At 48.3% G+C, this 22,227-nt stretch overlaps 6 protein-coding genes across 6 annotated transcripts; 4 read left to right on the top strand and 2 right to left on the bottom strand.

The window, feature by feature from the left end:
- Positions 1-776: 776 nt before the first annotated feature.
- N7509_000287 (F-box protein) lies at positions 777-2,082 on the top strand (the record flags this gene model as incomplete). The annotated part of the gene is made up of 2 exons (XM_056624934.1): positions 777-935; positions 988-2,082. 2 exons carry the CDS (start codon positions 777-779, stop codon positions 2,080-2,082), a joined length of 1,254 nt encoding a protein of 417 aa, XP_056493516.1.
- Positions 2,083-3,699: 1,617 nt separating this feature from the next.
- Positions 3,700-4,290, bottom strand: N7509_000286 (C2H2-type zinc finger protein; the record flags this gene model as incomplete). Its single annotated transcript, XM_056624933.1, has 1 exon — positions 3,700-4,290. The coding sequence occupies one exon, from the start codon at positions 4,288-4,290 to the stop codon at positions 3,700-3,702; it is 591 nt and encodes a 196-aa protein (XP_056493515.1).
- A 2,165-nt stretch (positions 4,291-6,455) lies between these two features.
- N7509_000285 (retropepsin-like aspartic protease) lies at positions 6,456-9,717 on the top strand (the record flags this gene model as incomplete). The annotated part of the gene is made up of 3 exons (XM_056624932.1): positions 6,456-6,944; positions 6,989-9,098; positions 9,257-9,717. 3 exons carry the CDS (start codon positions 6,456-6,458, stop codon positions 9,715-9,717), a joined length of 3,060 nt encoding a protein of 1,019 aa, XP_056493514.1.
- N7509_000284 (uncharacterized protein) lies at positions 9,430-12,878 on the top strand (the record flags this gene model as incomplete). The annotated part of the gene is given in 3 exon segments (XM_056624931.1): positions 9,430-9,688; positions 9,706-11,330; positions 11,679-12,878. The coding sequence occupies 3 exon segments, from the start codon at positions 9,430-9,432 to the stop codon at positions 12,876-12,878; spliced, it is 3,084 nt and encodes a 1,027-aa protein (XP_056493513.1).
- Positions 12,879-13,443: 565 nt separating this feature from the next.
- On the top strand, positions 13,444-16,110 carry N7509_000283 (uncharacterized protein; the record flags this gene model as incomplete). Its single annotated transcript, XM_056624930.1, has 1 exon — positions 13,444-16,110. One exon carries the CDS (start codon positions 13,444-13,446, stop codon positions 16,108-16,110), a length of 2,667 nt encoding a protein of 888 aa, XP_056493512.1.
- A 1,019-nt stretch (positions 16,111-17,129) lies between these two features.
- Positions 17,130-17,920, bottom strand: N7509_000282 (kinase-like domain-containing protein; the record flags this gene model as incomplete). The annotated part of the gene is made up of 2 exons (XM_056624929.1): positions 17,130-17,237; positions 17,315-17,920. The coding sequence occupies 2 exons, from the start codon at positions 17,918-17,920 to the stop codon at positions 17,130-17,132; spliced, it is 714 nt and encodes a 237-aa protein (XP_056493511.1).
- Between the last annotated feature and the right edge of the window lie 4,307 nt (positions 17,921-22,227).

Below are 22,227 nucleotides of genomic sequence, written 5' to 3'. Positions count from 1 at the left end.
GGCGGCAACCTTCACTAACCGATGATGAGCGCATTATTTCACTCGAAAATTGCCCCACCAATAATAAAAACCACCAAGCGATAATTCACTCCGGGCTACCTACTAGCCCAAACGCAGAATGTTCTATATTCAGCAGATACAAGCTACTGTATGATGTAGCTTGGGATTGATTCGCACAGCCCACTTCTCGCCAAAGAGTTCCTTGAATAGTGAGTGAGTTACGAGATCGATCACGTTTTCGTAGAACAACTGTCTCTGCCATCAGCCTCATCTTTGCGTATTACAATATCCACACCGATCTCCTAGGAACTAACTAAGTGGACAAGGGAAGGTGGGTACTGCTATAAGGGAATATGAGCCAATTAGTGCCATCTCGCACGATGGGATCTCAGTCCGTACGCAAGCTCTGGGTGTCCTTCTTTCTAGAGCAAGATTACTTCCACTGATAAAGCAAGGCCAGCTTCAGGGCCCGAGAGTGAGTCTGGTAGAAAAATATCGGATGGTTTTCATAACTTATTATCCCCTAATTTTGGGGTGGTTGTGCGACCGTGCCCCACACCAACCGCACCGGCCGAACCGCACAACCGCCACGGATTCATTTTGGTCTCCCTGAGGGGAATTAACACAGGACACCACAACTCGGAGGTACAATATAAATCCATCCCAACATACTGGCGAGAACTGTTGCCCAGTGTGAGCTCACCTCACTGAGGCGAGTCACGCAAAAAGCTAACCAGACCGAAATTCGTTGCGCCCAACCGCCCCCACATGCCCGGATGAATCACATATTTCATCTACCCGTCGAGATTCTCATCGGGATATACCAATCTTTAAGCGACATTGACGACGTCTTACATTTCGCGCGCACCTGTAGATACCTCAACTCTATTTTTGACCCAGTGGAGGCACGCTTGAGGATATTCAGATCTGTTATTGTAGGTACTGCCTTGACTTCACACTTTTGAGTGCTAAATCCCATAGAATTAGAGGAACGCCCCTCAACATGCATATGAGACCGAGCTCTATGAACGAGTTCAGCTATTCGGGCTGTTCTCAGAGAAGTTCTATTCAGCATCGCCCGTCCAACAAGTGGCCGCATCTCGCGCACGGTTCCTTGCCGGCCATGCAAATCATCCAGAGATGGTGAGATCAAGCAATACAATACCTGCTGCGGCGGTTTGGGAAATACTTTGTCGATGGCAGGGGATGCGCCTTTTGTTCGATTTGTTTTGCGACTCCTGCGTGCAAGAATCTTATTCTGTCTCCGGGTTTCCCTGCCTGCCGCTAGACGAAGAGGATTGGGTAGCGCTGGCCGGTGAAGACACCCTACCGGCTCCATCAAGGAGTAGTCATGCGATACTTGACGAGGTGGATGCTGAACAGAAGCAGCGTTCCTATCAAAGGTTCTACAAGGCCCTGACGGCTCATTGGACTGCAGTCGAAGCATTATGGCTCGGAAGAGCGCAAGTGTATACAACTTCCAAGCAATGCGACAAGTCCTTTGGACTTGTCTGGACGAAGTGGACAAATAACCCAGACCGGCCCCTAGAGGAAAAGATCGACCTTGTTGAAGTGGTCGACTTCGTCTGGGGCTTTCTTGGACGCAAGTGTTTTCCGGTCTCTAGCGTGCCAGCCTGGCTGGAGGGCGAGAGGGAAGAAACTATGCAGGAATACCTCGACGACAATGGCACCGTGGCCTCCAACTGGCCTTTCTTCGTGCAGCGTGTCATACAGTATCTACGGCCGCCTCAAGTTATAGAATTGCTTCTCTCGATGTGGAAGCTTCATGACGACCAGAATCTTGATCGGCCCACCTATTTGCAGCGATTGGGATTTTCTGATGTGTTTGAGGGGATAATAGAAGGCGAAGATCGTTGGGTGAGTACCGATACTTGGTTTCCGATTACAGTGGTGGAATCAGATGTGGAGAATGGATTGTATTACATGGAGGATGGTCCTTCCCTGGTAGCGAAATGGGACTACTACAGACGAGTGATGTGGCCGTCAGATGCAAGAACTAAGGTTTTGTTTCGAAATGAATCCGGACAAGAGCTAGTTGAACGTATTACGGCTAAAGTTTGATAATGAGGCTAGGCAACAATTGAATGATGGTGCTACCGTTTTAGTTTTGTTCCCCTACGGGAATCACCAGGTCTCTTACCCTCCAACTACTAGCTACAAGAAAGATCAGGACCGGCACTAACTCATCGCTTTCTCCAACCCACGTTGGCTCATAAGGTTGAACCTGATGACGTATTCGGGGGTCTCAATTTAGGAGGGATCTCAATAACCTCACAAACATGTGTCACCACAGGCAATTAACCAACTCACATAGGCGAAGAGGTTGAATGGAGAAGCCTTTATATATTCTTTACTGACCTGGCCTTTGAACATTAAGACCGTCGTATGATCGCATTCACCAAGAAGGCCATTTTTCCTCTCACCCACCCTCATCGACTTAGACCGAGTTCGCTGCTCTTACACGAACAGATCCTCATGCCTCTCGCGGTTTCGATCTCTTGTCACCTCTGTGCATCATATAAAACCTCTTCGGTACTGTATCTAGAGGAGTATACAGGGCGCACAAGCGAAGAGCAAGAGATTACACACTATAGTCATTAGTAAAAATCAGAATACCTGCTTGCCCGGTAACCATGGCCGTTCTAACATGAGCCTACTGAACAGATCAACACGGGTGTTAAACGGACTAAGGAATACGCGTTAGACGGCAGCCGCGAAGGAGGGGACGGGATCCTGTAGGAAGCCTGCCACATCGTCAAGACCTTCAAGACGCTGCAAGTGACGCAGTGGCACAGTTGTCTCAGGGGTGGACACCACCTCCTTTGATGGAACATGTCAGCGAGCGGGAGTGTTGATTAACCCGGCCGCTTTGCCATTCACAACTCCCTATGTTACGGCCAGGACCGGATGGTTGGACCCGTACGCTGGACATCTTAGCCAGTACAGTCAATATAAAGCAAAGCATTTTAATCAAATACGCCTCTGCACTGTCAAAGAATGGATAATCGCTCCCAAGGAGTCGTTGACTTTTGAGAAAAGGCATAATTTAATGTTGACGTTACATGCGTGCACTTTAGCAGCGGAGGCAGTAAATTCCGTAGTTTCTGTGAGCTTTGGGACATTGCGGTAAGCTGCACAGGTGCTGGGAATCGACGAGGTGGCGAAGGAGAGAATGTTTCGCTTAGTCGGAAATGTGTGGAGGATTAAGCGAACAAGAGCGGGTTACACCGCAATAGCGATATAGTAGGCGCTACCCGACCGTGACTTAAGAGCTGAGATCGAAGGAAAATCACGTTCAGTAGCTAAAGAAGTCGCTCAGCGCATTGCAGCCAGGATTATGATCATATGCGTCAGTCCCATCTGGATTCTGGTTCACGGCATAGTACGCATTGCCATTGGGGGCGGTTTCGCTGGCTGACGGAGTTGGTGTGGTTCGTAGTTCCGAGGTGCTCTATTCTTAAAGTGGCCGTTAACAACAACAACAACCGAACTCTGGAAGTAATCAGCTGAGACAGCATAGCCTAAACCTTACAATCCAGTGAAAAAAGAGTTTATAGTGACCCAATCATGCGAGAAGTACAATGCTTCATAAGACCCAATACTTGTTGCCCAGTCTCCAACCCCAGGGGAGCAATGCCACACGACTAAAGCTTCCAGAGATAGGGCGGAAGCAGGAGACTAAAGTTTCCGATTGCTAGGGAATATCTTATCAGGATGCTTCCGGTCCAGTTCAGGAGAGGGAATTTCCGAGTCATTCACATCCGTCTTGACATGTTCCTTTGAATCCCAGGGGCGCTTGTAAGAGTTATCACAGACATGGCATTTGTGAGGCTTGAAGGGCACATGGATTCGAACATGGGAGGTAATGTGGTACCGCTTGGCAGCAATGGCATTGCAGCTGCGCCATTGGCATGCTAAAATGAGGTTGTTAGCAGTCTTGCGGCCAATATGCCACTCGCAGATGTGCTCCTGTGTCGCAACAACTGTCAGAAAATTGGTGGACCACTGATCTGTCAACGAGCTTACATATAGGGCCTCTGCAGTGAAAAAGGTTTCATTGCATCCAACCCATTGGCAGGGTAGTTCACGAAACCTATCTGTGGACGTGCCATTAACAGCCGCAGTGGCGGCCCCAGTACAAACGGCGGTCGAGGGGATAGAGATTGTAGTTGTCTGGATACATGTGGCTTGCTCAGTGTCCACGACAGAGGCGGAAGCCATCGAAGTCTGTCGCGTGTTACTAGAAAAGCTGATATTGCTTTCCGTCATGGTGCCAAATAGAGCGATGCTGACAGAAAGCCTCAGCACGAGTTCAGATGAGCAAAAACTTTGGGACGAACCAACCAACCTCTAACAGAGTGGAAATAGGACTAATCGAGGTCACTCATTCTTGACAGTGCGGTAGGATAGGAAATAAACTATCCAGCATACGTGGTCCTGAGGCGAGCGAGGGAAGTAAGGTGAGAAACTTGGGAGAAGCGAGAAAGGGAGTATGTCAGGCGAAGTTAGCATCCGGGGGAGCTACTCCGCCGAGCGCGTGCCGCAGGGAGGACAAGGCGGTGAATTCACGGGCGCAAAGCGTTGTTCTCTAAGCAGCGTGGAACGCATCGGCGGCTACGTTCGAAGTCAACAAACACGTCTGCTCCATCTGGTATCAAAACAACCTTGTACCTTTCGGACTATCGATGGGCATTTGTGACCGTCGCGACAACCGGCTGGCCGTTAGCCTCGCGAGGCTGCTTCTGCTGGAAATACTGTACTTCACGCTTTCTACGCTATGATAGGTTTCCAGGATCCAAGGAAGAAGGTCTTTAATACCCAGCTGAAGCATGATTAATATTGAGTCAATTGGCTAAGGTAAACATTGCGGAGACAGAATGAGAGCAAGCGCAGATTTTTTATTGCTTTCTGACATTTATGGCCTGAAATAATCTCCGTAGGTTTGATTCACACGTTTCATATGTTTATTTATTTATCTATAAGCGAAATTCTTTTTCTATTAGTCCATCAGAGCTGGTTTTTATTAGTGAATATTCTTGGATATTCTCTAGGTACCAAATACAGTATTTCTCAAGCCCCAGCATCCCTCATGCTATTCTGGAAAAATCCTTTCCTCTGCAGTCTTTCAGCAACCCCCGTGTGCTAAGATCTACGCGGTCAAAATACTGAAGAACAAAGCTTGGGATGAGCAAGGGTCCGGGAACCATGGTTCGAGCCGAAGACAGAGCACGGATATCAAATCTTGGCTTTCGTCAGACTCCTCAAAACTTGTTGGAGCACCTGTATTTATGGTATTGTCCTGTCACCCTGATACGCACTACTCATGCATTAGGGTTAGACCTGTATCTATCATACTGGGTCGTGACCCACACAGTCTTCAGATAATACAACTACTTTACACATGCTACAACAAAACTATACGCTGAAAACAGCGAGTAACTAGTGTAATGGGGATTCCCGCTCTCAACATCGGTATCCTGTAGTCATGTGCTGGAGGCCTTAGCAACAAGGCCACCGTTTTGTTTCGTGAGATTAAGTAGCGTTCGTTCGATACTATCAAAAACAACATGCATGTTCCCCTTTATGAAAATGTTCTACTGAGGCTGCTGAGGTTGCGGTATCGATATACTGCGTATGAAAGGTTCTGTTATTGCTCGTTCAATCATCTCTCTATAGCGTCACGCTTTGCTCATCTCGTTCCTGCACTCTGCGAGTGTGGTGGTTTTGTCTCTTCGCGATCGACCCGTCTGCTTGACAGACTGCCAGCGAGCATTCCCATCTTACATATGGCGTCCCCGGGAAGGCTCGATTAACAAAAGGGTGGCTGAAAGCAAGAGCAATATCATTGTGAGAAGTGGGTACTGCGTTTGACCCTGAGAGAATACGACGGTATTCGAACATATCACAAAGGGTGAAGAGCGGCTTGATCCTAGGTAGGATCAGCCTATCAAATGTTCGAAATGTCAGCCGAAAGGCCTATCGAAATGCCGCTATCTGCGGAATATGTGCAGTTTTTACGATCAACGCTCGCTGATTGGCACACGGGAGATGCCATAACACTGGAAGGCATTTTACGAATGACACCGGGTCAATTGCATAAGATAGCGATTCAGAGATGTCCTGGCATTGGCTATGTCTGGCATTCAGCGCTGTCTAATATTCTGTTGTCATTTGCGCTACGTTATTTATTGGAAAAAGGATCACTGTCGGAACGGAATCAATCGCCAACGGCTGCGTCGTTATTATTATTACCATTGAGTACAGAGTCCCCTGTTCCCCGTTCTGTATCCCCTTCTTTGTCTACATCTTCATCTACTTCTGTTTCTACTTCGGAATCGTTTTGTCAGGCTGATTCATTCTCTGATACTACATCTGTTTGTTCTTCTTGTTCCTCGGCACCTCGTTTTCCTGCAGGAAAACGATCTCCCGAAACCATGGCTATCAATGACGGTGGAAATGACAGTGAACTTCCTGGCGATATGGCTGCACCCATTACCGCCGCGGAACAATTCACTCAGTTTCGCGAACCGCTTCCTGAAGCTTCTGGATCGACTATTGGTGAACCCTCTCGTCCTGCTAGTCCTGTAATTCAGGAAGCTACTGCAAGACCACCTCCGCCCCCTCCGCCGACAATACCTTCGCGGGATCCTGTACCACCAACTCATTACTATGCTGTTCCGCCGCCTCGACCAATATATCAAATGATATACAGCGCGATGCCAGCCCCAGGATCCCAGGGGGCCCCTGCTTTCAATGAAACCAATGCATCTGATTTCCTGAGAAAGCTAGAGGATACCTGTCGTCGCAGTGGTATTGTCCGTCATAAGGAAATTATGGATCTCCTCCCCAATACTGCGAAAGACCGCCGCGTGTCTGGGTTGAAGGTCATTATGCCTGGAAAACGAGGAATTGGCGCATGTTTCGTGAGGCCTTCTTGGACAATTACCATGACTGGGATGATGAGCAGTTGAGGTATACCAAGGAATATCTCGACCAGCTTGTTGCCATTGAACGTTCGACAAATGATGAGATTCGTCATTATCTGAGCGAGTTTCATGAAGTATCCACGGAAATATCGTTGCTGGGTCTTCTGAGTGATATTGACCGAGCAAGCACGCTTATCAAGGGTCTTCCAATAAAATGGCAGAAAAGGATTCATAAGCGACATGCAGAGAGGTCTCGTTCTCGCCGTGATCAGATCTCCTACCAGACGGCCTATGAACAGGTGCAAGCAACCCTGCGCGTTGAGGCTGAAGTTCAGCGAAAGACCGAGATAAAAGAACCTGCAAGGAAATCGTCTCCTTCTCCCCATGTATCTTCGTCACTGCAGCAGCAGTCTGTTTCTTCTGTTCCTCTCGTACCTGCTATCCCGGTTGTTCTACCCAAGGATCGACAAGCTGATGACTCTACCTCGCGAGCAATTGACGATGTAGCCCGGAAACTGGAAGCTCTTGCGCTGAAACTGGATGCTAGGTCTGATCGCCGGAATAACCCTTTTTATGAACAAAACCGAGGTATACCGTCGAATGGCATGGGGGTCGGTCCTCCTAGGGAATGCTGGACATGTGGAGGTCCACACAACAGCACCCCCGATCAATGTGATTCTATCCGGGACTTCGAGGCAAAGGGAATGATCCACCGGAATGAGATAACTGGTCGAACGACTCTAGGAACCAAGGTAAATCCGGGCCCGGAACTGAGACTGCGAATAGGGGTTCTGAGGAAAGACTTGATTCCTGAACAATATGCTGCATGGGCAAACCAAAACCTACAGCAATCTGCAAGCAATCATGTCCAATCGATACCCTCTGCTCCAGTACAGTTCCTAGGCGCGTCTCTCAATGGTATCTCTGGTCATGACTATTATTCTGCTCCGGTTCGATATGTTGCTGCGTCCCTTCTTGGATCTGAGCCTGCATGGGAAAAACTGTCAGAGGATGAGGAAGAATATGGAGAGGAATATTGGACAGGTCCAGTTAATGCTATCGGAGGACAGGTCCAGGATGGTCGTGTGAGAAAGGGAAAACAGCGCGCGTCTGAATACGCGCGTACCAGGAATGCTCAGCAAGGCCGTTTTCAACCGCGTATTGAGGAGGCTAATGAGGATGAACCAATGCTTGTACCAGATGACACCCAGGGAACTTCTCAGGAACAAACGCTGCAAGGTTTTCCGGCAGGAAACCCATCTCCGAATGACATTCCGCGTCGGGTCAGAGGACCGCAGGATCCTGCTGTGGCTGAGAAAAGGTCCATGATTACCGACCTGATACTGCGGAAGGTTTGGGAAACTAGCGTTACGATCTCTATTGGTGAACTCCTTGGCGCTGCTCCTCGTATTCGAGCTGGTGTCGGAAAAGATATCAGCACAGATGCTATAAGTCAGAAGCTTACCGAGGTCATCAACCAAGTGCCCATTAATGCTACTGCTGCAGATCTATCTCAATGCGTCGATGCCCAGGTTCAGGAATTGCAGAAGAGAGCTCGTTCCCATTTTATGTCGTCAGGTCCTAATTATGATGCTTCAGTTCCTCCGGTTGTTAGTTCTTCAGTCAATTTCCAAACTGCGCAGGTTATCGAGGCCCCTATAAAGTCACACCAGGAATATACGCGAGGGTTTATGTATGCAACGGCGGTTGTCGGCGACCAGATTATCAAGGCATTGATCGATACAGGAAGTGCGGTCAACATTATCCATCGAAAGGTGGTTAAGCGTATGAGCGCGTTGCCCGAGATGAGACTCAAGCCTCATCTTCAGCTCACCCCAGTGGACGGAGGTCGTGGAATCAGTGTTGCAGCATGTCTTGAACACTTGCCTATCACCATTAGCGGCGTTACGGTCAATTCCCATACTATGGTGACGGATAATACCACGAATGAGTTGCTTCTTGGCAGATTGTGGGCAAGCAACGCAGGGTTGCGGACTGAGGAAATGACAGATGGCCGAGTCATGTGCACCATTTTTAATGAAGGCCGTAAGCGATACACTTCATTCATTGCTTATCGTCCCAGTGATGGCGGATCTATCTTCGAGAATCAACTGTGGCCCCAGGACTCCGCTTCTTTAAACGACGAGCAGGGTATGTAGGCGTGTTGTCATCCCCTGTTCCGGTGTTGTTTACTGAGGTCTCAATCCTCTGCCCTGAATCACCGCCTTCCGAATCGATTATATCTCTTTCTTCTTCCTCTTGCTGTCAGCTGCGTTCTCAGAAAACAAAAATTCTACAGCCAAAAACAGTCGAAAACGACAAAACCATACAAAAACATGTTAATCATATTGAGTTCTTCGCGGCACCGCCAGTCAGGGGTTTTCCTGCAGGAAAACCATCTCCCAGTTACGCGCGGCAATTACATGCCGTTCAAGACCAACTGGTCGCCCAGGAATATCGTACTGGGTTCTCTCTCGAGAGCATGACCGACACTCGACCGTTATGGAAGAGTCGTCCTGAATATCCGTCTTACTATCGAGCACCGGTCAATACGCTCTATAAAAGGAAGGCTGACAAAGTTCGTCCGGTAAATTCATCGGAATCAGATGGGACGATCCCCGTCGGCCACCCTGATTGGCAGCACGAATGCCTCAAAAAGTACCATACTCAGTATCGCGCACCTGACATTCGAACTGAATTCGACCATTTGCTCAAGCCTCGTATTTCCGTGATTGCGAGAGGTGCTCGTCTTACCCAGAACGAGAGATAACACTGCTAGTAGGAAAGGATCTACTGCCACGTGAGAGAGCACTTTTTCGAGAACTTCTTTTCAAAAGAGAGGGAGTGCTAGCCTGGGAATGGGAACATGTTCAGAGGATACACAACGAAGTAATGCCTCCGCAACGCATTAAAACCGTCTCCCATGAAGCGTGGCAGCACCCCGGTTTTAAGATCCCCCATGCACTGAACGCTATAGTCATCGAAATGCTGCGTGATCGGCTACGCAAGGGCGTGCTCGAACCCTGTGATGGACCGTATCGGAACCCGTGGTTCCTTGTCGGCAAGAAGCAAACTGGCAAATATCGAATGGTCAACGCAGCAATGATGATCAACAAAGTGACAAAAAGAGATGCCAACATGCCTCCAATAGCAGATGAGTTTGCCGAAGAGTTTGCAGGAATGGCGATGGCTTCGTTAGTCGACCTCTTCTCCGGATATGATCAAATCGAACTGCATAAGGATGATCGGGATCTAACGGCTATTCAAACTCCCCTCGGTCTGCTTCGCCAGACCACCATTCTCCAAGGTGCATCGAATTCAGTCGCCCAGTTTCAACGAGTGATCTCGGTCATTCTGCATAGTATTTTCGGCACAAAGGCGCGTTCATTTCTTGACGATGTTGCCGTTAAGGGTCCGCGAACAACATACAATGACGAGTTTGTAGAAGAAGGGATTCGCCGATATGTCCTAGAGCACGTTCAGAATCTCGATGAAGCGCTATATCTTTTGGAATTAGCCGGAGCGGTCATCTCAGCCGAAAAGTCCCAGTTTATGATGAAAGGAATTGAAGTTGTCGGCTGGGTGTGTGACATTAATGGCCGACGACCCGACGAAGCGAAGGTTGCAAAGGTTACACAGTGGCCTACGCCTCGGTCGAAGGATGAACTGCGTTCATTTGTCGGCCTTGCTGTCTACTTTCGTATCCTGATTGAGAAATTCCAGGTCATCATGAAGCCTCTCTATGAGATACTGCGAAAGAATGCCCATTTTATGTGGAACGAAGTCCACCAGGTGGCGTTTACCGAGATAAAGTCACGCCTTTCAGAGTTCCCCTCAGTCCTGCCTGTAGATTACGACTTTAATCCGTTTCTCATGATCGTTGCTGCAGATGCTTCTATAAAAGGATGGGGTGGCGTGCTCATGCAGGCTCGGAACGGTGTCCGCAATCCTGCACGATACGAGTCAGGGGTTTGGTCACAGGCTGAATCGAAATATGACGCAGGAAAGCTAGAATGCCGTGCTGTTTTGATGGCTTTTAAGAAATTTCGCCATTGGCTATATGGGGTACACTTCGTCTTGGAGACTGATGCTAATACCTTGGTGGCTCAATTGAATCGCACTGCAACCGACCTCCCTGGTGCTCTTGTTACCCGCTGGATTGCATGGATTCAGCTTTTTGATTTTGATGTCAAGCACGTTCCTGGCACTGGCAATGGCGCTGCAGATGCCCTATCCCGCCGTCCACCAACTGAGGAAGATCTACATGAGAGAGACCAAGAACAGGATATTGATGACTTTGTTGATACGGAGGTCCTATATCTCCGAGCCAGTTGTTGTCCTGTCTCTGCTAATGTTGAAATTCCCGGTGATCCTGTTATCGATGTGCTGCATGAAGGATACTCTTCTGAATCGGAGCAAATTGCAAGATACCTGACAACCCTCCGAAGACCTGGCCGCATGAGCCTGTCTGAATTCTATTCGTTCAAAAGAAAATGCATGAAGTTCGTCGTTCAAGAGCGTCATTTGTTCCGACGTGTCAAAGGTAATGCCGAATTGCTCCGCAGGGTTCTAGACAAAAAAGAAGACCAACAAGCTGCGTTGAAAAGCACCCATGATGATCTTGGCCATAAAGGACGAGAAGCTACGTATGCCTTGATCAAACATCGCTACTGGTGGTCTCGCGCGTACGAAGATGTGTCAAAATATGTTAAGACATGCTCATTATGCCAGGCCAGAGCTCCGAATCGTCTGCATGAACCTGCTATTGTTACGCAACCGCTGTTGCTTTTCGATAAATGGTATATTGACACAACTCGAATGCCTCCAGAAGACGGTGAACGTGTCGTTATTCAAGCGAGAGACTCTGTCAGCGGATGGCCAGAGGCGAGAGTATTGCATTCTGCGAAAACAGAGAGCGTCGTCCAATTCATCAAGGAAGATATCATCAGTCGTCATGGGATTCCTCGGGAAATAGTAATTGACATGGGACCTGAAAACCGTGGAGGATTAACAGCCTTCTTGGAACGCGAGCAAATATCAAGAGTCAAGATCTCCGCGTACCATCCCGGTTCCAATGGCCCTGTGGAACGTGCGATGCGAACTATGAAAGATGCTCTCTCAAAGATGACAGAAGGCTACCCTATAGACAACGTTACTCGGCAAATCAAGCGACCATGGAGGCCCCATTTCTATTCTGTCCTGATGGCGGATCGTTTTACGGTTAATGCCACCACTGGAATGAGCCCGTTCTTCTTTCTGTATGGGAAGGATCCTATTATACCCATTGAATTACAGATGTCTACCTGGAGCATGCTGCCATGGCATGAGGTCCGAGACCGAAAGGATTTACTAGCAATGAGAGCGCGGCAATTCGAAAAGCGGGACCAGGATATTGAAGAAGCAATCCTGCGTATGCGCCGTCTGAAAGAAGCAAATGCGCACTTCTTCGACGAACATCATCTGCTTCGGAATGACCGATTTGCACAGGGTGATCTTGTTCTCCTGCACAACACCATTCGCAGCATGGACTATCATTCAAGGACAAAACTACAATTCCGTTGGTTGGGGCCTTATCGGATTCATACGGTCAAAAGCGGTTCATATTTGCTGAGTGAACTCGATGGTACGGTTTTATACGATCTGACCCATCAGCCGGAGTCATTCAATGGCGATCGATTGAAGAAGTTCTATTCTCGGAAGGATCTAAATGATCAGGAAGAGGCTTCATCCTTACCGCAGCGTAACCCAAATGGACGTCCGAGAGGTCAACGAGGCCGAGGTAGTGGCCAAGGTCGACAGCAACATGAAGGATGGATTGAGACACCACGTGAGCGAGCACCACGACGACGGGGGAAGGCCTTCGTTGAGAAGAACGAGGGGTCGCAGGTCCTAATCGGGGCATCGTTTTCCGGCAGGAAATTGATGCCTTAGAGCCTTAGAGCCTTGGGGCCTTGCGGCCTTGCGGCCTGATTTGGCCGTTTGTCTCGACCCGATTAGGAAGCCACGCTCTACATGATATAACTTCCTTTCTTCCCTCTCTTTCACTTTCAATTTCTTCAACCCCCCCTCTCTTTCGCAACTCACCTTCATCATTTCTTCATCCATTTCATCGTTTTCGAACGCGTTTTGATGCTCGCCCGATACCACCGAACCATTTACGAACCACGGAGGACTCGCTGCAGCTTTGCAACTATTCGGCACTGCGTGACTCGACCAGGGGACGGTCGAGTCGGGAGGAGGGAAAGGACCTGGTTCTTTGTTCCCGAAGCTCTTTGAAACCTGCGATTCTTTGTTTCTTTCAGACCCCGCTTACTATTTCCTCTTCTAATATGCCTCGAAACCTACGTCTTTGATACGTCTTACCTGTGCTTCGAAGCCATTCGCCGGATACGATTCCTTTGACCGATCCGATTACCAACCTCTCCTTTCACCGTTACCTCCGAGACCTATTCGAATCACCTCCTTTGTTGCACGAACCGCATAAAGATACGCCGTGATGTCTGATTTCGAGATGGCGGAAAGCCAAAACACCTTTACTCCAGTGAACCGTGCTGTAATACGACGAGCCAGGATGGATGAACCAATTCCTACAGGCATGATTATCAAAGGCAAAAAGATCCACACGATTGAGCAAATGCTTGAGGCCCTGGAAGAGAGTGACGCTGCAGAAAAATATGACATTGCACTGTTTTGCTATGGGAAATTGAATGCTGCACATGACTTGCTCGGTGACGGCATCTGCAGGCTGTTTGACTATGTTAGCTCCGCAGAGTTATGGAAGGGTCATCATGAAGACCAAGAGGAATTCCAGCTTCGATGGGAAAAAGCAGTCCAGCTACAAAAGCGAAGAGCAAAGGATGCGAGAACAATCGAAGGCATTCGACAGCGAGCGCTTGTGAGATGGGACAACCAAGACCCCGCAGGCAGGAATACCACCGAGTTCTTCCAATGGGTCAAGAATCGAGCGTTTGCGGAGAAAGTTAGTAAGCTCCTGAACACAGATATGTCCTACGAGGATGTCAAGCTATCTATCAACAACCATGTCATCAAGAGATGTACCTTTGGAAAAGGAAGTGGAGCCCAGAAAACCAAGCACCTGGAACCCAGTGACCTGCTCAAGACCTGCCAGTGCCGTATCCTGACGCCGATTCTCCAAGAACACCTAGATCGTGCGGGTCTCCAGATAGACCAGGATGGATTCGTTTGTCCAAAAGGCGAAGGATTTGATCTTCCAAGGATCGAACCAAGAGCATATACCCTGCCTCCGTCTCCCGAGAAGAGTGTTTTCCTACCGGAAGATGATGCTGCTGCTGCTGCTGCTCCCCCTGATGAATTGGAAGACCAGGATATGGAGGAAGAAGAGAGCGTGGAATCTAGCCAGGATTCGGAACGCGACGAGGAAATGCAGGATGCCCCGCCGACACAGCAGGAAGTATTGAACAATGCCGTTGTCGAAGAAAGCGACGAAGAAACAGTTGCCCTCGCGGATGCACATGCGAAGTGTGGATGTTTACTGCGCCCTGCTACCCTGATACGAGCCCTCAAAGAAAAAGATTTCTCGAAGCGGAAAAATGGACTGGTCGCATTGCGAGCCATTGGAAGAAGATTAGCGAGGTCCGGAGATATCACTGTCAATACTCTTTGCAGTAAGCACGCAAAGGCACTAGTGGAAGCTATACAAATGACTAGTGCGTCCAAGAATCACCAGCAATTGGTGAACCGGGTTGCCCTATCATATCGACACATTGGGAACTGGGACCGATTTATGAAGGACCATCCTCGATGGTTTAGTTTCCGGCAGGAAAACGATCTCGGTTTCCATCGTTTCAAGCCGCAGCACTACGCCCCTCTTGTTTCTGACTTCGCCGCTGCTACAGAATGGCTGTCGGTTGATACCCTGATTGACCGGATCTACGCTGGAAAGGCCCCTGATATTCGCCCGGCAAAGGATATGCATAATGATGGCAGCACTATACTGCCAGGTCTCTTTTCATGGCTCGGAGAAGACCTCGACGGAGAACATCCTGAGGGACTATGGCCGTTGATTCACCAGGAGTTCCGAATGTACCATTACCACCTGAGCAAGTCGACAACAGAGATTGGATGGCTTCGTGGGATGTGGTATTCAAACATCCAGCAACTAATTCGGCAAGACCTCTCCTACTACATGTCATACGTCTTTTTCCGACCCGATCATGCATGGCGCCTGATTTCCTACCCCTATTACACCAAGAGCACTCAGATTGGTGAAAATACTAAGTTTCGGCACTTGGATATCAACATCCAAGATTATCTCGACACAGGACGGGGCGGCAGTATCTTGCAAGGATCTGTATCCTTCACCCAGGAAGATAAACGGAATTGTACCACGATATTGAAAGGGATGCATAAGACAGAGCGGTTAGCTGATTGGTGGAAGAACATTCAGTCCCGCGGGCCCGTTCCCGATGGCCTCATTTCTGGCATTGAACCCCATATGTGGACGAGAGATGACGAGGAGAAGTACGGCATCCAATGGACCCAAGAGGTTTGTGGTATCGGTGACGTACGTCTTTCTCTCCCATTCCTGCCTCATGGATCGACAGGACCGGCTACCGCAGTACGCAGAACAGGACTTGCGTGGTATACTGCCATTCAGGACGACCACGAAACTCTCGACTGTGCCGAAGCCAATACATGGGAGGAGCTTGCCGAGGCGCACCGCGCACAAATGCCGGCTACTAAGACACCATCTGGCTATCCTTCATCGCGGTATGGCACTATTCCATTTCCTTTCGCGGCCGGAGTTCAATTTCGAACAGCACGACACGATATTCCGAACTGCCTGGTAGGACGACAGAGATGGGACAGCCCCTCGGTTTGTATGGAATTGGACGACCTTTTTGGCAAGGATCCGGAAGTTGCAAAAAGAATAGTTCGTGACTGGCAAGAGGAAGCCTGGTATGAATACCTGCGTTGCTTCGAACTCACCAAGCGCTTGGAAAAGAAGGAATATGGCAAGCACTCCTTCTTCTCCCGCATTGAAAAAGGCATGCTCGTGGACGATCCTGAACTAGGTCTCTTGCCTGATGGTCCCACTTCCGTCGATGCTGAACTTCAAACGCTGTCGAACATGCAGCAACCTACCCCCGAAGCGGAGGTTGGCCTTCCTCATAGCGGCTAGGTGCCTATTAATGGATGAAGCATGACATGACTGTCGGAAGCGTTGTCTAACGAAATGTTGACGTTCTTTTCTTTGTTTTCTTTGTTTTCTTTGTTTTGACTAGGGGACAGTCAAATTTTCAGGGAGGGTGGTATGTAATGGGGATTCCCGCTCTCAACATCGGTATCCTGTAGTCATGTGCTGGAGGCCTTAGCAACAAGGCCACCGTTTTGTTTCGTGAGATTAAGTAGCGTTCGTTCGATACTATCAAAAACAACATGCATGTTCCCCTTTATGAAAATGTTCTACTGAGGCTGCTGAGGTTGCGGTATCGATATACTGCGTATGAAAGGTTCTGTTATTGCTCGTTCAATCATCTCTCTATAGCGTCACGCTTTGCTCATCTCGTTCCTGCACTCTGCGAGTGTGGTGGTTTTGTCTCTTCGCGATCGACCCGTCTGCTTGACAGACTGCCAGCGAGCATTCCCATCTTACACTAGGTACTTTTGCAAATATGGATAATAGGTCTGACGATACTATATTTACCTTTTCACGTAAACAGAGCTATCTGGGGATTTGAGTATATTTTACCCTTGCTGCCGTCGACGTTGGGTTTGAAATTAGAGATGAAGTACCCCGGAGGCCTAAATTTGCATTACCCGAAAAGCCGATCTCAGCTATCTCCTAGTCACACGTGTCACCAACACCGAGAAAGTGACGCTAGACTATGAAGGGCGTAACCAGGTTGAACCTAGATATGGATGAATTGCAGGTATTCATATTGCAAACATTCTTGGTCTAAGTTACACGATACGCAGATTTGCCCGAGAGACTATTCGGAGCCCCAGTCAGTGTACAGATCGTCGGCCGGCGTCTGAATGGAGAATATCTCTTGGGAATTACGTGGGCCTTTGAAGATCCTCCCATGTGTGCCAAGAACATTCCCAATGGCTGTGGAATGTAAGTTCCATACCATGTTGGGCGGCAAAAACAAAAACAAAAACAAATGACAGGATTACTACAACCCCTTCTCCCCAATCTCACAAACAGCAATTCCCAGCATCCATTTCGGAGCTCAGAATCTCTTCTGCTGTAATCCTCAGGCCCGGGTCAGGATGCAACATTGCATAAATAACATTCCGACAATTCTGTTGTGTTATGAAGTATTAGATATTATGTTCATGTTGAATGTGTGGAATCTGGCACCATCGGATCTGTAACTTACATTTTCCAGAGCCTGTATAGGGCCATATCCATCTTGCTTCAAACGGCAATGAAGATATTCAGTATAGGATTTGTCCGGATCCACTGTCCGGGTGGTGCGCCAGGGAAGTTGGCCAGACTGTAGGATCATGTAGATCATGCCGCATGCCCATATGTCACCCGCCCCAACATCATAAATATCTTGGTGGGTATAGCCTTGACGGACAGAGTCACGGCGACTGGAAAACCTCTCTGGAGGAAGATAAGGAGTACTCAACTCCGACACACTTCTTCGTACACACAGGAGCAACTTCGAGCTAGATTCTCGTGATTTGCCTGGTCTGAGTCCAGACTGAGGATAAGCTTCTTCAAAACGTGAGAATGCGACCAATTCCCGCACTGCATCTTCATCTTCCCCAAAGCCACCCACCTTCACCGCACCTCGGGCAGTGAGGAGTACATGGTCTGGCCTCAAATCTCCATAGGCAATCCTGTGGTCGTGTAGGAAGCCGATTGCACGCAATATCTGGACAATCAAGCAGTTTATTTCCTCAAGTGACAGGCCATCTTTGGCCCTCGCTACTTGTTGCAGAAAAGCGTGCAAGCTCCCACCAGTACAGTAGGGCATGGCAAGACAAATATTTCCTTGCTTATTATAAAGAATATCGATGAGGGAGACAATATTTGGATGAGATAGTGGTGGTCTTCTACTTCCATCTCGCGGGAGGTTGGGCACCCGGCCCAAGTTGGCTTTGGTATGGTGAAATACTCTGACTGCGTAGAGTTCCCTGATTGTTGGCTTCGGCATAGAAGCATGCTTTAATTTCGTCAGCATGGACCCTTTCCGGGTTTGTGTCGGCGACAATATTGGCCGGGAAACTGGTGATTTCTTTTCGAAAAGTTGCACAGTGCTGGTATTATTGTAATAGAGGACTGTTTTGAATACCCCATATTCCGTGAATGATGCCTGCTCCGATTGGGTATTCGCTGTGGGGATCCTCTGAGCCTGGGCCGATTCATCTCGATCAGAAAGCTTATCAGTTGATTTTGAAGCAGTTGTCTGCCTTGTAAGCCCTTGATTTGAGATGTTTGCTCCCGACTGAGAACGACTTCTACAATCCTGCGACGTTGACCAACCCCACTCGGAAAATACATCCGTCAGGTCGTCAATAATAGGAAGGTTTCGGGAATCATGCTTGTCTCTAACATCGTCCCTTATCGTGTGATGATAATGGGTCGACACAGAGCGATCTGGCGATGGGACATGCTCGAAGGGAGAATGTAGATGAGGACTTTGAGAGTTCCCTGTCTCTTGCATAGTCTGTTCTAGGAAGAGACAAATAATTATCGCCAGAGAGTCGAATTACCGCGTCTTCGGGCCAGGCCAATATGAATTTTTCACAGTAGCGTAAACGCACAAAGTAATGTATTCCGCCGGAGACAACCATTGTGGTGTGAGGTTTGGGAAGAGCTTGTCGTGGCATGATATATGACGTCATCATAAATCAGACCATGTGACACAATTTGGGAGGTGACCGAAAGGTTAAATAGGCAGAGTGAGAAAGATTTAAAATTATAATGAAAACACAGGAAATTTTATAAAGAGTGATATCACTACTAAGGGGTCGGCACGAAGAACGAATATTCGTATCCGCTGTTGATTATTGTTGATTATCACGGCAGTCAAAGCGTAGGGCGGGGACTAGCAATAGACGTTTATGTTGTAGTTCAGAGGTATGAATTGAGTTATTGTTCAGAGGGAAACATTAAGCTGTATATATACAACGAGAAGAACCAAGTTGATTTCCAATCAACTTGGTTCTTCGTATAGATACCTCGGGATTAATTCCGATGGTTCGGCTTGGTTCCTGATCTGCACCAGCCTCATATCACAACAGGGCACAGGCTCTCATCGTTGACGCGTTGGTAGCGGATCAGAGGGTGGATGCATATAGCTTGCGAGAGGCACGAGTCATCGCAACGCATGAGAACATCCGAATGGCCATCTAGAACGAGATCGATGGTCGCAGAACTTGCCGCGGACGGATCGCAGCTTCACGGACTGAAGGCACATTGATTGGCCCTCGGCTTAGTGACGCGGGTCGCCAACATAGACCACAGAGAAGACGTTAAGATGGTACTGCTTGAGATATCTGCCGTGGGCCGCAGAAAAGTTGTCGACTAGCTATAAGCCAAGATGCACGGCGTGCACTGGAATGTGAAACCGTGAAAAATCAACTTGTCATCAGTCTCATGGTACATGGTGACAACCAAATTGCCTCTAGGAATTGAACTTTTTAGCACAGGTTTTTCAACATCGTGCATCAACGGCTAGAACGTGCGTGAACTGTCTCTCAACCCGGCCAATTTGAAGCACGGCCCAGACTGATTAGAGGGAAAATTTCTCATATCCAAAGGAATGTCTCGTATTTAAGGCCTAGGAGGAATCCGCTATGTAGTGCACGCTCACTCCTCTCCCACTCTTCACCAATGAGCCCACCCGCTGCATCCCCTTCGCCAGCCGACAGACCGGCTAAACGACACTCCGAGGACGCTGGAAATAACTCGGACGCAAAGGAAAGCCTCCTGCTCTACCGCCGTAAGACCAAAGGTAAGTATCCTCCGAACATACCGCAAACAAAACTCAACAGCGTGCTACAGATCTCTACCGCCGCGAACAGCCTCCCCACGACGCAACTCAAGCAAATCCTAGGCTGTAATGCCGATCTCGCAATACCTGCTCTGAGACACCTAGACTTGTATCTGTGTCCCATGGGAAAGTTATGTTCTGAAATCTGCGGAATATATCCGGCTTGAAGATGAGCGACGCCAAATATGCGAGTTAAACGAATTGCTGGAAGACGAGAATGATATTTTCCTTTAGCGCTGCAACCGGCAGGCGCTGGAGTTGGAGAATCGGAAACGGGCATTGAACGCATTTTATGGCAGTGTCATATCGGCGTTGCAAATCATTGATCTACCTTACTGTCACATCGAGAGACCCTGATGCATAGAACGATGTACCTCTTTTCATTTTAGACATGCCTACAGTTGATGGTGGACGGCTTGATTCAGTCATTCCACGCACGATCAGCCAGAAATTACTGTGAATCATGACGAGGGTCTACGGCCCAAGCAATTACCGCCCGTGAGGTGCTTTGTATGAACTTCATTGATCCCAATTGTTAGACATCCATATCTAGCCAGGATAAGACTTCCTACCGATCTATGCTTCCCCTTCTCAATCTAGCTACGTCTTCCAGCGGTAACACAAAACCAGCTCTGGCTCCATCTAACAGCTCACAAGATATGTTGAATACGATCTATGCAGCATTTATCGACTCAAAAGTCCATACGATCCTCTTGATTGTCTCCAAATTAGACTAATTTATATTTTGAAGTTGTGACGTCGGATGGACCCAGTTATAAAGGAGCCTACTAAGGTATATCACAATCGTTGGAAGACAACCACAAGTCTTTTCCTCTCACTGGGTCTATCTCGCAAGAAAAATGGAATATCATTTGGCAAAGAACTAATCAATGTTCTCTCTCGCAATTCATCAGCCCTCTCACTTGGCTTTGGGAGCACTGCTCCCAATCATTGAGAATGCTGACCAGTCGCTCCCTAGACGAGTCCAGTGCTTGGTTCAAATGATCAAACTGAGATAACTGCTCATCATGATGAGCCAGCAGTAGCCCCTTTTCATTCTCCAATCGTTTATTCTCCTGTCTCAACTCCTGGTTGGTCTGCTCTAGCCTCTCACTGCCAACCCGTTTCGACATACACGACTCCCACAACCGTCGGTAGAGCCCCAAGATCCGGGCTGCCTGAAAGGCAAGTTTCGGATCATCCTGTTCAAGATCTGCTAGTAGCTGTAGTATCGGCTGGAATGGTTCGGCTGCTGAATGTTCTTCTTCGGCTTGCGACTGGGAGTCCGCTTGGAATGATCAGAAGTGTACGCAACTTGAGGACAAATTGATTCTTACCGGCGGGGGAGCTTTTTCAGTTGTCATTTCCGGATCGCACCGTTCAGTTTGAGAAGGAATTGCATTAGCCTCAGTGTTTTCGTCCCCTTCTGGATCGCAGCAGAAAGTCGGAGCATCCATTTTTCTTAGCAAAATAATGGAGGGTCAAATTGAGAATAATGTGTCGTGTTCTTGACTGCCGATCTAGTTAATCTAATATAGTCACGAAAACCGACCGAGCTAACAAATTCAGCTCTCTTCACGCAGTAATTTAAAGGTTGAAGATGTTAATGAAGGCAATTTGGTTATTAACAAGAGATAGTCAACAAGCACTTCAATTCAAACGGAGTAGAGCAACAACTGATCAATCACCATTGACAAGAAATGAAAAGAATTCGTGCAAGAGAGAAATTTTTGAATGAGATAGACCGGATGGACTATCGCGTGTCTCATCATGGAGTCATCACCGTCATTTCAAGCGTTTAAACGGTGATAAATAAAATGTCGGTCGAACTCAGCTAATGCCATACGTGTGAAAAGCACCAACTCGGTGCTGTCAAAATTACTCCGAGGAAAATTGAGGGAAGATCTCTCACTTCCACTGATTGTGATATATTGCTAGTTTCTTTTCCATCATTGCTTGCTGTTTGTACCGGTTACCAGAAGAGTCGGTCTATCGCGCGCACAGTATTTCGCCGTCCGAACTTCCGGTGTCGCATTGCTGGTGTTTTGGATTATGCGATCCACTTTGTGGTACTACCTTTCTTCTACTCGGTACAAGGCAGCCAACAGCCATACTGCGATACTGCTTGTGTGCAATTCCCGAACAATCGCTTGCAAATGGATTCGCATTGTCTGAGAGAGCCCTGTCCGGAGGAGTATTCGCAGACCCGACCCCATTTGAGTCAAGCACCAATGCTGAACGAAGCGAAAGCCAAATGGCTCTCGATTATCGACCCTTGCTACATT

Source organism: Penicillium cosmopolitanum (assembly GCF_028827165.1).
Source record: "Penicillium cosmopolitanum strain IBT 29677 chromosome Unknown utg000003l:1.0-3747932.0:1.0-3751027.0, whole genome shotgun sequence".
Lineage (NCBI taxonomy): Eukaryota > Fungi > Ascomycota > Eurotiomycetes > Eurotiales > Aspergillaceae > Penicillium > Penicillium cosmopolitanum.
Note: the sequence above shows the minus strand (reverse complement) of the source record. Positions and strands in the feature narration are given on the sequence as shown.